This window comes from Arachis ipaensis, chromosome B08 (assembly GCF_000816755.2).
Source record: "Arachis ipaensis cultivar K30076 chromosome B08, Araip1.1, whole genome shotgun sequence".
NCBI classification, from domain to species: Eukaryota; Viridiplantae; Streptophyta; class Magnoliopsida; order Fabales; family Fabaceae; genus Arachis; species Arachis ipaensis.
Genome location: NC_029792.2, coordinates 120199559 through 120212955, shown reverse-complemented (window position 1 = coordinate 120212955; position 13397 = coordinate 120199559). Strand labels below are relative to the sequence as shown.

The 13397-nt window shown below is 32.6% G+C and overlaps 2 protein-coding genes and 1 long non-coding RNA gene across 3 annotated transcripts in view; 2 read left to right on the top strand and 1 right to left on the bottom strand.

The window, feature by feature from the left end:
• On the top strand, positions 576–3299 carry LOC107612021. Its single transcript, XM_021108337.1, has 7 exons — positions 576–845; positions 933–1159; positions 1976–2019; positions 2117–2199; positions 2317–2379; positions 3001–3083; positions 3173–3299. Exons 1-7 carry the CDS (start codon positions 576–578, stop codon positions 3297–3299), a joined length of 897 nt encoding a protein of 298 aa, XP_020963996.1.
• LOC110266074 lies at positions 3302–4015 on the top strand. Its single transcript, XR_002352982.1, has 2 exons — positions 3302–3476; positions 3693–4015. It is a non-coding gene; the product is annotated as an uncharacterized LOC110266074 (long non-coding RNA).
• The window catches only part of LOC107611963 (zinc finger protein WIP2-like), a 5767-nt gene continuing 3159 nt past the window's right edge, over positions 10790–13397 (bottom strand). Inside the window, exon 2 of the mRNA XM_016313823.2 lies at positions 10790–11314. Coding sequence (XP_016169309.1) covers positions 10871–11314 — 444 coding nt within the window. The 3' untranslated portion in view covers positions 10790–10870. The remainder of the gene's footprint in view (positions 11315–13397) is intronic.

Sequence of the window (13397 nt, the reverse complement as noted above, 5' to 3'; positions counted from 1 at the left end):
AGAGACACAAAATTGTGTTTGATAAATGAGTCATGAACAGAGACATTATGTCCAAAGATACTGAATTATTGTATTTTGTGTTTATCCTGACAGAAAGGACACAAAGACACTAAAAAGAGACACAACTTATTTTTTATATTTTTTTTTATTATTCTTGTTAATTTTTTATAATTATATTTTTTATTATTATATTTTTTCAAATTTTTTGAATAAAAAAATAAGAATAAATTAGATTTTTAAAATTTGTTCTACTTTATCATCAAACAGAATACAAGAACACTAAATTATGTGTCTCTGTCCTTCATGTCTTATTCTCTATGTCTCACTACCACAAAAACGGAAGATAGTGACGGACAATTAGCAGCTATTTTGACAATGGTCGCCATCTGATGATTTTCCAGCAGTTTCAGTTACGAATGCGGGAAGAGCAGCTAGATGATTTGGTTTTGCCACAAATTTTAAAAAAAAACGCTGCTAACCTAATTTTTCTTTTTTGCGATATTTTAATTCCCCTTTCCCAAAAACACAACGCTCAGCACTCAGCAGCTTCAACAAATAAAAAAAGAAAGAAAGAAATGTTAAGAGGAGAGGGAGAAACGGAGAAGGAGAGGAAAGGGATGAGTGAGCAGGCCGTCGCTGCTGAGTTCGCCGCCGCCGTTGTGTTGCTGTGCCGTCAAAAAGCCAGATCTGCAATAGAAAGAACTGCGAAGAGAGAGAGAGACCGCATCAGCTCACCGCGAAGCCAGCGCCGTCGTCGTCCTCATCGCAGCTCTGCACCGTCGCGTCTTGCCACCGCCGCCACCACTGAGCTTGCCGTCGTCGCCACTAAAGCCGAAGAGAGAGAGGTGTGTTCGCGAAGAGTGGGAGAGCGCGCGCTCACGAAGGAGAAGAACGACGAAGAGTGAAGGAGAAGCAGAAGATGATGAACCCAGGGGAGAAGGAGGAGGTCCGTTCTCGCACCGTCCTGCTCTGCCGCTGCGGCTGCCGTCGATTGGGGTCAAGGCCGTCGCCGTCGCACCCTGTTCCAGTCACCATTAGGGTTTTTTGCTGCTGCCATTGATAGCGCCGCCGCTGGGAGGAGCCGAAAGGGGAGAGGAGGTCGCCGTCAAACACGCCGCCACCAGTTACAACCGTCGCCGAAACTGGGACAGATTCACCGGTAACTGCTTCTATTTTGTTCCAATATTCTCCTAACTTTCTTTCTATGCACTTTGAAATTGGTTTTGCTAATTTTTTTGTACCCAGTAATTGCTTTGCTTCATCGATGGTATGTCTTGTTTGCTTTTCAAGTTTAATTTTGCTGCCTGACTAACAATGACATGGGTATTGTACATTTTATTGATTTGTTATTTCCTTGGATATGTTGTACTGGCACTTGATAAACTTGTTCTCCACCATGAGGGTGTTGAGATATTATACTCATTAAAACAAAGGTAGATTTCATTACTTGCTTCCTCTAATTTGATGGCGTTTACCTATGTTGAGATATTTGATTTCATTAAAACAAAGGTAGATTTCATTACTTAGTTATTTTTATGATGGATATGAGAATATTAAGTAATAATTAGCCTTTGCATCTGATGTATGGTCCCAATTGAACCTTCTTTACAAGTCTTTTTATAAAAAAGAAGGCTTTTGCTTTTTTGGGAAAATAGTCAATAAAAGTAGTGAACATTTTTCTGTTTACATAGCTCCTTTTGTGTAGTTTGTACATTAATAATACATGAAGCTACATAGTTGCATTTTTTCTACTGAATATTCCAATGACCGTCAAACTACTATTGTTTCTAGTATGGGATCCTACAGATTAAGAGCTCCTTTGCTCTTTTTATAACAAAATTGCACCTATCAAGTTATTATTCTATGACATCGGAATCTCAATTCAATAAAAAGATTATTCCTAGTATGTTGGCACAGTATTTAGTTTTCATTCTTCAAGTTATGATGTCTCTATGGCCCATTTATATGGTTTCAGGTACAGGGAAAACTTCTTGTGCTCGTGTTATTGCCAATCAAGCAGTATGCTATTTTTTTAATCTATTACTTCCAGCCTTTTCCATATAGCTTTATTGTTGCAATGGTTTCGGAATATCCTAATGCTTGGTCAATTATTCAGCTGCAGCTTATTTGAAAATATCTTCACTTGCAAATGAACTTCCTAATGAACTTCCTAATGGTGCTATTATATTTCTGGATGAGGTAATGAAGCTAGACATTTTTCTGAGGAGTTGCTATGTGCCTCTCATTCTCTCAATGGTTTTCTTTTTATGTACCTTGCATATTGATTGTGACTTTGTCTTCTTTTTTGGGATACAGATTGATTCTTTTGCTGCTCCTCGGGATAATGAAATGCATGAAGCTACAAGGAGAATATTGTCAGTGTTGTTATGACAGGTTATTCTCATGTCCTGCTGCTTTATGTCTTTTGAAATTGTGTGGTAGTGTGTTAGCCCTGTTACAAATAAGAAAGAGAAGAATATATAACCGTGTATATTTTGAGAAATTCTTGACAATATGCCAAGAAGAATCCTAGACGAATTGCAATTTACAAATACTCTTATAAGGGAATTGTAGATCCCCAATCTCTCCCAAAAGATCCCAACTGACTAGAGACACTTATCGCTACCCTATTTCTTCTATTTATACTAATTTCACATGAATGAATTGTAACTAATATGGTCCTAACATTGAGCTTTAACAAGTATTCAGCCTTTAAGCAAATAGTCTTGATTGATCTATGTAAATAAATAGGCCAAAGAGAAAAAAGGTTTATTATTGTTTTGATTATAGGATTTAGTTTGTGATGAGATTATATCTGCAGTGGTTCCAAGTAAGCTGTTGACTTAATTTTCATTAGATAGTAAATGGCCTGATAAGTAATAACTGTGAATAGACCCTTGTTAAGCAATCTGTTCAACAACTAATTGAAACCATATGTCGAACTTGCTGAAAGTTTAAATTTTAATAGAATTTGACCGTTGTAAGGAATCAATTTTGCAGATAGATGGCTTTGAGCAGGATAAGAAAGTGGTCGTGATTGCTGCTACCAATAGAAAGGAAGACCTTGATCCTGCATTAATCAGGTGAGCTTCAATACAAGTTCCTCTGCAGCTTGCTATTGTTTGCATGGCCGATCAAATCTTATTCTAACTGCTATTTCTTTTCATGTTAGCCGGTTTGATACTATGATCCCTTTTGGCTTACCTGATCACAGTAGTCGTCAGCAAATAGCATCCAAATATGCAAAGCACCTAACCAAACCTGAACTAGATGAACCTGCCAGAGTTATAGAAGAGTAAGTTGGTCTTGTTTTTTGTCCTCCACAACTGGGCTATTAACTTACAGGTTGGTTGGTGGGCAGTCAAAATATTCCTGTTGTGATGAATTCTAGTCTTGTTCCTCAGTTTGTCACCTGAATTTTCTGTACAAGACCCTGGATTGAAGGTTTTAATGAGAAGCCTGCTCCATTACCTAAGGTAAATGAAATATGTTATTGGTGTAGACATTATTTTCTTCATTTCTCCCAACTCTTTCCTATTTAGTATTTAAAATAGCACAAGTGATTAACAGTTTGATACTATTCCATTTAGTAATTGATCATATATAAATTTCTTTCTACTTATTTTGTATAGCGAAATATATTGATTGACAACAATTATTATTCAGTATCTTTTTTATTTATATTTATGCAGGATGTTAGCAAAATTTATGGTCAGTTACCTGCTTTGAAGGCTCTCAACTTATCTAACAACTTAATGTCACTACATAAATCAAAACTTCCACCACTGTAAAGCATCTGCATTCTAGTTTTAAATAATGCTGGTGTAGATTGGGAGCAGGTTCCTTTCTATATCTTTCCCCAACTTATATATGCTGCTTGAATTTCCAACAGTGTTTATTTATACCTCATTTTTCCCTGTATATATATATATGCTAATATGTGCACAAGTAGTGCTCGAGTATCATGTTTTTGGATTTTACAAATAAGTATTTTTTAGTTAACATTTTGAATTTATCTTTGAGTTTAATATTGTTTATTTAGTGTTTTTTATATTAATATCTCAAATTTAATAAATATGATGTAAAGAAAATAGGTTATAGTAAAAAAAATGGTATAAATTATTGTAATTAATCAATTTTTTTAAGCAAATATATGAAATTGCGGCGGTTTTGAACCGCTGCAATTTTTTTTAAAAAATCATCCATAATTTTGTGGCGGTTTTGTGACCGCTGCAATTTTTTTTAAGTCCAATAACTGAAATAGTGGCGGTTTAAAACCGCCGCTAAATCAAATGACGCTAATCCTTGGTTTTGCTGCGGTTGTGCCAGCGGTTTTCCAAAACCGCCGCAAAATCAAATCTCCACCCCTTAATAGGCGACGGACGCTTTTGGAACCGCTGGAATTTTGTTTCGCGGCGGTTAAAAACCGCCGCAAATCCATAAAAAAACCGCCGCTATTCGGCGTGTGTCTTGTAGTGTCTTATCTTCTCCTGTTCTCAAAAACAAATGTAGCTTATGTGACGCTGAGACTTGAGACCGAAGAGTTTTGAGATAATATTCAAAATAACTCTTGAAATTTGACCATCGACTCAATTTAGTCTCTTAATTTTTAGTTGACCCAATTTATATCCTAAAACTTTAAGGCATGACTCAAGTTATCCATTCACTCCATTTTTGTCACAGAGAAATGTCGTGGTACATTTAGTTGACACCTGGCTTAGTCTCTCATAGTTTTGAAGCACACCCACACACACCCCAATCTCTCTCACTCTCAGTCTCTCACAAGTCACATTAGGGTGGGAAGCTCACTGGTCACCCCAGACACCATCACACTAACAGAGCTTACTTCAACGGCTCCACCACCTCCGTTCATTGCCAACACACACTCACTATCATCGCCATGTTTCTCCCTGAATCCTCTTTTATTTTTTTCTTCTTGCTCTAGATTTTTGTTAGATTTCCTTTGTTTGGTTATATGGGGCATGGGGAGACACTGTGGAGGTGCAAGGTGGAGAGAGAGAGAGAGAGAGAGAGAGAGAGAGAGTTTCGGTCCTATTTTTTAGTTATAACTGAAGGAGAAGAGAAAGGAGGAAGGCTTCGATGGTGATCTACGGTAATAATCTAGGACAAGAGAGATGCCGCGACAGTATAGGGTGGACGATGGTAGTCATCATAACAGAGGAAAAGAAATAGAGGGAGAGAGTATTTTGATCCTATTTTTGTGAAAGGAAAGAGACCATGAGAAAACTAACTAGAATTAAAGGAGAAGAGAAAGGAGAAGAAGGCTTCGGTGGTGATCCATAGTAATAATGGAAGAAGAAGGGAGAGAGAAGGGATTGCTGGTGAGAAGAAGTGGCTCGGTGGTGGATTCACAGAGAAGGAAGAAGGGGCTGCAAGAGAGAGGGTAGAAAGGGAGAATGAAAGAAAAGAAAAGAAGGAGGGTGGTGGTTTAAGAGTGGTAGTTCGGGTGAATGCCAGCAGTGAGGGGATGACCGACGGCGCAGTGATGGTGATGAAAAAGTTGATGATGGTGTTGAGAGAAAGTGGCTGCATGGTGGTGTGAGGAAGAAGAGAGTGTTACTGCTGGTATTTTGTTTGAGAAAGAGAGGGAAAAAACTAGGGCTCGCACAGTGGTTTGAGCGAGTGGGAGGGATGCGTATGCATTGCTTCCGCATACGTACGGAATCCTCTCCAGTGACAAAAATAGACTGAAGAACTAACTTGAGTCATGCCTTAGAAATTAAGGGATCAAATTGAATCAGGGTCAAATTTCAAGAGTCATTTTAAGTATTAACTCGAGAAGTTTTAGTAGGTTTTGAGAAAATTTAGTCTAGGCATCCCGCTTAGGCTATGTTTGGTTGGAAGGAAAGAAATAGACAGAAAGAAAATAGAAAGAAAAGAAAAGAAATTGAGCGAATTTTTATTTTCTTTAGATGTGTTTGGATGGAAGGAAAATAAGAAGGAAAGAAATGTTATAAAAGGACAATCTTACTCTTGTATTATAAAATATATTAAAAAAAGTGAAAGGGTAATATTGAAAATAGAGAGAGAAAATAAGTTTCATCTCCCTTTTTCTTTCCAATATTAGAGAGAAAAAAATTAGTGGGTCCCACCAATTTTTTTCCATCTCTTTTTCTTTTTTTCTAATTTTTCTTCTCAACCAAACAATGAAAAATAATCATTTTTCTTCCCATTTCTTTTTCTCCCTTTTCTTTTCTTCAATTTTCCTTTCAAATAAACATAGCAGTGCGGATAGTCGTAGTTGAGGCTTTAGTTACAAATTATGTGTTTTTTAGTATGTTGCATTTGGGGTGGGTTCAATATTTAACCAAAACCAAATAGTAACTGAAAATCTTTAAATGTTAGATGTGTGTATTTTAAAAAAATTTGTCATATAATACTTAATATTAAAAACGGTCTAATTTATTTTACTACAACAAAATATAAACAGTCTTTTGATTTTTTTAATTAAAAGATTACAAATTTCATGAATAATTATAATATTATCAAATATAATTTAAAAAAAAATTATATTGCAAAGTGAAGGTTTTATAGGTCTTGAGAAAAGAAGGTTTGAATTAAAATACTTTTTTAAAGTTAGAAGTGTAAAACAGAGCAAGCAGAAGATTTTTCGACTTTAGTCTCTTGCAACTACAGAAAATAAAAGAAGAAAGAATAAAGAGAATGACACCGACAAATATCCTAATTTAATCTCGAAGTGAAATGAAGTTTATGTTCAGTCTCTACCATAAATGATGACGGAATTTTACTATATCCAATTCAAGATTACAATCACCAATATCAATACCAAAACCAAGACAAAAACAAATCGAACCAAATCGGTTCTATGCCAAGACAAACAAAACAATAATTCCATGCGTACTTCACAAACCAACGCCAAGATCAAACAAAAACACCAAGAACAAACAGAATCAAATAACAAACTCAATCTAAAACTGTATGAGCTTTTTTTCCTAATTTATGCCTTTTCATTCATAGGCTTTTTTAGCTCAATGAATCATAAGTCTTTTTTCATTTATTAAGAAGACACAAAAACTAAATATCAAAAGAAACCAAAATAAAGAAGAATTTTACTTTAACGTATAGTGTTTTTGTCTCTGAATATTCTTTTTGTTTTTCTTTAAACTTTGGTTCTTCTACTTATATCAAAAACCAAGCTAATATATACTAGCTATTGTAGCTAATTAATTTCCATTGATGACTTGATACTTTTTTTTCTTTGGATAGCTGCAAATTTCTATATTCCTTTTATATCTTATTCTTAATATTTGATTATTTTTAAATATAATCAAATCAATACTTTATTATTCACAATAGTTATTTGATGTCTAATCTCTCTCATAATTATTATGATTATTTTCTTTTTTATTTAGTCTCTTTCATATTTTGTTCTTAATGGTTAGTTTTTTTCAAATCAAATCAAATTACTATACATATTAATGTTAATCCTGAAATTTATAACACAAATAATAATGACATTATAAATTAAAATCAATTCTTAATCAATCAACTAAATATTTTTTTATCATAATAAATAATAAAATCTTTTTATACAGGATTCTAATGACCTCAATAAAAATTAATGCCATAGCTTATTTATAAAAAAATTGGTGATAACTTTGTGAGAAATATTGCACAAATTAATCAGAAATAAGAGAAATAAGAGTTTTAATAAGGAAGTGACCAAATTGGCTTGTTGTAAATACTGGAGGTAACAAAGACTAAGCATGAGAAGGGGATTAACTCGTGTTTAATATTTTTTTTAATCAAATATCTATGAATGCTTATTAAATTTTATGATTTGTATGTAGTAGAAAATGTTAGCATTCAATTTAAGAAATCTTTTGATGTATTGATTTAGAACAACTTCCAATTTTAAAGAACAGACAAGTAGATATTTTGAACATACGTTAGTAAACATTTAAGATCGCTATTTGAAAGAAACTTCAAATCGTAAGAGAGTCTCTAATTATCCTTGTAGAACTTCAGATCTTACTAGAGAGGCGCCGAGATATCAACAAATTGTAATATAAACGTAACTAGGAACCTTTTAACTCATATATGTTAAGCATGAAAATGAATTTAAGAAATTAGAAGAATTACATCATGTATAATAATTCGATTAAAATATCTACATCCAATCCTTAAGAATATTTAAAAGTTTTACGGTTAAAATAAATGTATAAAAAAAATTTTAATTAAACTTTTTTATCATATTTTTTTTACTCAAATTGAACCGTAGTACAATATAAGAATTTTAGGTTCTCTTTGATGATAAAGACACAAAAAAATGAACAAAAATTAAAAAGTACAACACATAGACATAAATATATATAATTATATTTTTTTATTATTGTGTTTGATAACAATATACATAATAGTACATCAAATTTTTATTCATATTAAAATATTAAATTTATCCTCATAAGTAACACTACTATCACCACCACTCTTAACATCTACGACCACCACCATCATTTACAACCATCATCATCACCACGTACTATCAGATTTATCATCATCTATAATTAACAAAAATTCGTGAAATAAATTTCTTAACGATAATCATTTATCTATCTCAAAAAAAAAAAAACAGAAAAAAAAAACTAGTAATCACAATAACAATCAACCAAAATTTAAAAAAAAAAATCAAGAGAACAAGAGAGACGGGATAACGGTAATAAAAGGGGAGAAGAAGGCAATGGCGGTTGCGAGTTGTTGGAAGACAATGACAGTTGCAAAACACAGAGGAAGACGAGTAGGCACGACGCACGAGTGTTCTAGTGTTACGAGTGGTGGATGACAACGGCGCTGTGAGTTTCTGGGTCGTAAGAGGTGGACGATGATGGCTCTGGGATGACACTACGATTTCACTATTTCGCGAGAGCTGCATTGCAATGGCACTGCAATTGTTTTAGTGATGGGCAACAGATCTGGATGAGTGGTAAAAAATGGCAGCAACGATGGTGGCAGAAAGAGGAGTGATTGGGAGAAGAGGATAGCGATAAAAGAACATGGAGGAGGGAAGAGGAAAGGGGAGAGAGAGAAAAAGAAAGAAACATTATTAGAGTTAAAATTAAATTTAAAAATTATTCAAGGACAAAAAAGAAAAAATCAGTGTCTTGTGTCTATGTTTTAGTGTCTCAATTTAAAGGTGGTATATAAAATTTGTGTATTTATGTCCATCTATGTCTTTTTGTATCCATCAAATTTTTGTGTCTCACCAAACTAAAACAGAGGACATGTATTATCATGTCCATGTCTTAGAGGGACATGGATTGTAACCAAATGCTACCTTAGGTATTCTCATGTTCTTTTTAAGTAAGACCCAAATTGAATACTTCACCAATATAAAAATCTTAGATATTATTGTTTCAAATCTTCTTAGACTAAGAAGTGACTCGATTAATTAAATATCCCAACAATTAAGAACTTTAGATATTCTCCTAACTTTTCTGTGTAAGATTTAAATTAAATTACAACCTAACTTAAGAATTTTATATATTATTACCTCAAACTTTCTCAGACTAAGAAGTCTATCACTTAATTAGATATCCCACCAATTAAAAGCGTTAATTATGTTCCTGACTTTTTAGGTCATACTTAGATCAAATCACAATTTGACCTAAAAATTTTATATATTATTTACTTAAGGCGTTTGAGAACTAAGATCAGTAGATATGTATTAGAGTTTAGAAACTCACTGATATAGTTATATATTTATATCATAGATTAAGTTTACATTTGAAATATATATATATATATATTCTCCTACAACATAATCTATAATACACAGATACTGATATAGATACAGAATATGGTACAACATAAAATACGCGTAGACACACAAATTTAAAATTTTTATAAGACTTAGGAGACGACATACATATAAAATATAAAATATTTAAAATATTTTTTATTTTAATAATTAATAATATATACTATTTCTAAACTCATTTCAAGAATACATATTAAGAATAAGACTGGACATGCTGACATATGATGATATTTAGGTGTGTCCAAACGTGTATGAAAAAAATTTATTTTTTATTAAAACACGGTTGAATACAAAAAACATGCGTGTTAGACGAATATCGATAAATATTGTATCTAAAATATATCCGACACACGAATACGGTAAATAAAAAAAAATGACTTTGCTTCATAGAACACAACTTTACCTACACATTTTCAAATAAAAGGTTTAACAAAAAATTCTTATTTACTCCATAATTTAAATCATTTTCCTTCTCTATCACTTCTATTTCTATTATTTTATTTAAGTTAACAACCAAGGTATCTCTATCTATGTATATGAAGCATAAAAAGTTTATTGTTCTATTATTTTGTGTTTGCTCTTCCTAGGCATGTTGCTGCTGCATTAAGTAGCCAAGTACATGGTGTATCTATGTTTTATCCATTTCCCCTCAATTTCCTTCTTCATCAGCAGCATTGTTACGATCATGTGCTTTTAACATACATATATAACTACTGCGGCAATTCAACTTTTGTACTTCTTTACATAAATTGATTACAACATAAATAAATGTAACATCATCATTATCATGGTGTTTTTATATTGCTCATTTTCAAACCCTAGACACAAACACAAGCTTATTAAACCCTAAACCATAATTCAACAACTCTTAATAAACTTGTAAACTCGATTTTGAGAACTAGGACTATAAACTATATAATATAAGTTTGACATTACAAAACTCATTATACAATTACAATCTATTATATATAATTCAACAAGCAAATTTAAAGGAAAAAAATAAATATGTGGAATGAAATAATTAATTAATTAGGAAATGACCTGATTTTTGTTAAATTATTCCTCTAAATTTCAGAAAGAACTACTCTCCCCATCATGTTCAGCTTCTGAGGGAGCTTCATCTTCAAATTCTTGCAAGCTCTGAATCCCAAAGGCTCCATGTCCATCTCCAAAGGCTCTAATATGATCCTTAAGTGACCTCTTGTGCTTGAAGTCAGATCCACACAAACAATACCAAACCTTGCCGCAGTTCTTCTCATGCGTCCGCCAGTCGCCTTTGACGGCGAAGGGCTTCCGGCACTTCCGGCACATGTAGGGTTTGATGCCATGCTTCCTCTTGTAATGTGTTTGGAGGGTTCTAAAATCCTTCAAGGGCCTTGCCCTTGGGTGCTCAATGTTGTGCTTGCAACCTTGTTCACAACAAAAACATGGAAGCCTTAGCATTGCTGTTGGTTGTGTTCCTTTTAGAGAATCAGGTCCCTTTCTGTATTGTGATCCATGTCCCCACATATGCATCTGTAAAAACAATTTCACAAATTTAATACTTATATCTATCCCTCAAATTAAAAATGCATTATCTATATATTATGGAGGTTTATTATAATTTAAACTTCTATTGTGGTCTAATTGTAATTATTCATAAATTATTTGATGAGTTTGGAAAACTCTAAATTAATATTTGTGATGACTAAACATTATTAAAATAATTAATTACGTTTTGTTTTATACTTGAATTATTATGGATTGCATTGCTTTGCAGGGTCCCTCCTTGATGACAAAAAAAAAAAAGGGCTGAATTGAAACTGTTATGTTTCATTAACTTATTTTGCTTTGTATAATGTGTTGTCCTATTTTGCTTTGTTCTGATCTGTCTCTGTTTTGAACACTCTGTGTTAGTGGATTAATTTCGAGTTAAGCTTTGATTGTCATGTGCTCAAATACATGTGTGCTGACTGGACCATTGTGTTTTGGTGAAAAATAAATATTTTATTATGTTGTTTTCATTTATTTTGCAGTGCCCCTTGATGCCAAAAGGGGGAGAAAGTGTTGAAAATTGAAATTAACAAAACAGGGATGAAATTCCTGTTTTGGATTTATGACCTCCCTCGTTTTAAGCTTCAATATTTTATTATGTGTTTGATGTTAATAATGCATCTGATTGATGCTTGCTGTTTTGAGTTGATGCTTGAAGCTTTGAAGTTTGTAATTTAATATTTATCTTGATAAAATGTTTGTTGTATTACATTTGACTTACCTTGATAACATTATTGTTGTTTAGGTTGCTGTTTTGAATTATTTTTGGCAGTTCCTTTAAATTGTGTAATGTATTAAAACTGCCTTGTTTTGTTACTCAAATGTTTTTTATCATGTTGTTTTGCTCTGATATCCTAAACAAAAAAATGTTTGAAAAATATTTGGATATTTTTTATGATTGAAAAAGTTTGAGCAGTAAATTAGTTTATGATATCAAATGAGTTTTTGATTATCAATTAAAACTGCTCATAAATCAAGCATTTAGCATCATAAAACATGCTAAATAATTTCCATCATTGTTGTGATGGAGACTGGATGTAGGCTGCACTGCACTTAGCAGCCGAACCAGGATATATCTGGGTGTAATTTTCTTCCTCTCCTACTCCATTTCTGTTTTCTACTGCACAGGAGCAAAAACCAAAAAAATGTCTCGTGCCAAGTGACGAGACAAAATGAAAATGTCTCGTGGCTAGGGACGAGCTAAAAACAGAAAAGTCTCTTCTGAATCCAGCAAGTGTTAGCAAGCAAAAAAAGGGGCTAAGATTCAACCCCCCCCTTCTCTTAGCCACTGAAACCATCATTATTGATGATTTAATTTCACCTGTTGATTTTGAGAAAGTTTAGGAGGCAGTAATTTTTGTGTTTTGTGGCCAGCATTTAACCATCAAAAGAAAAGTGAGTGATCTTTCATTATTGGATATAATCTCACACCATTAAAAGCACTATTGATGACCAATTGATGATTATAAAACACAAAAGTTGCTGACCCCCTAACATTTCTTGTTGATCTTAATGTTTGATAGACGCATTAGATTAAAAATAATGACATATATAAAGAAGATGATCCTCTCTATTCATATGATAGGTTTTACAGTTTTTACTTTATTGTCAAAAACACTAAAAAACTGTTATTACGATGAACGTCTTAAAAAACGAAAAAAAAGAGAGAACCAATATTAAAATTCAACTCTAATATAACCAAAATTCATTATGATAATTAATCCAAATATAAATTTAAGATCTTAATAAATGCTTCCGCTCAAATTACTTTTTTACATTATCTCCATGTATAACCATATTTTGTTTGTTACTTTTACTTTATTAGTCCTTAGTTTCCTTTTAAACTTCTAGAATCAAATTAAAGCTCATAAACATAGTTACATAGTCTAAGACTTGTGAACTCAGATACAAAATTTATCATCAATGGTATATATACTAATTTGGTTAACTTCTTTATTTTCATTACAATGAAAAAAATATAGAAAATTAACTTTTAATTAGTTAATATTAACTAATTTTAAAATTTAAAATTTAAAATTTAAAATTTAAAATTTAGAGTGTAAAA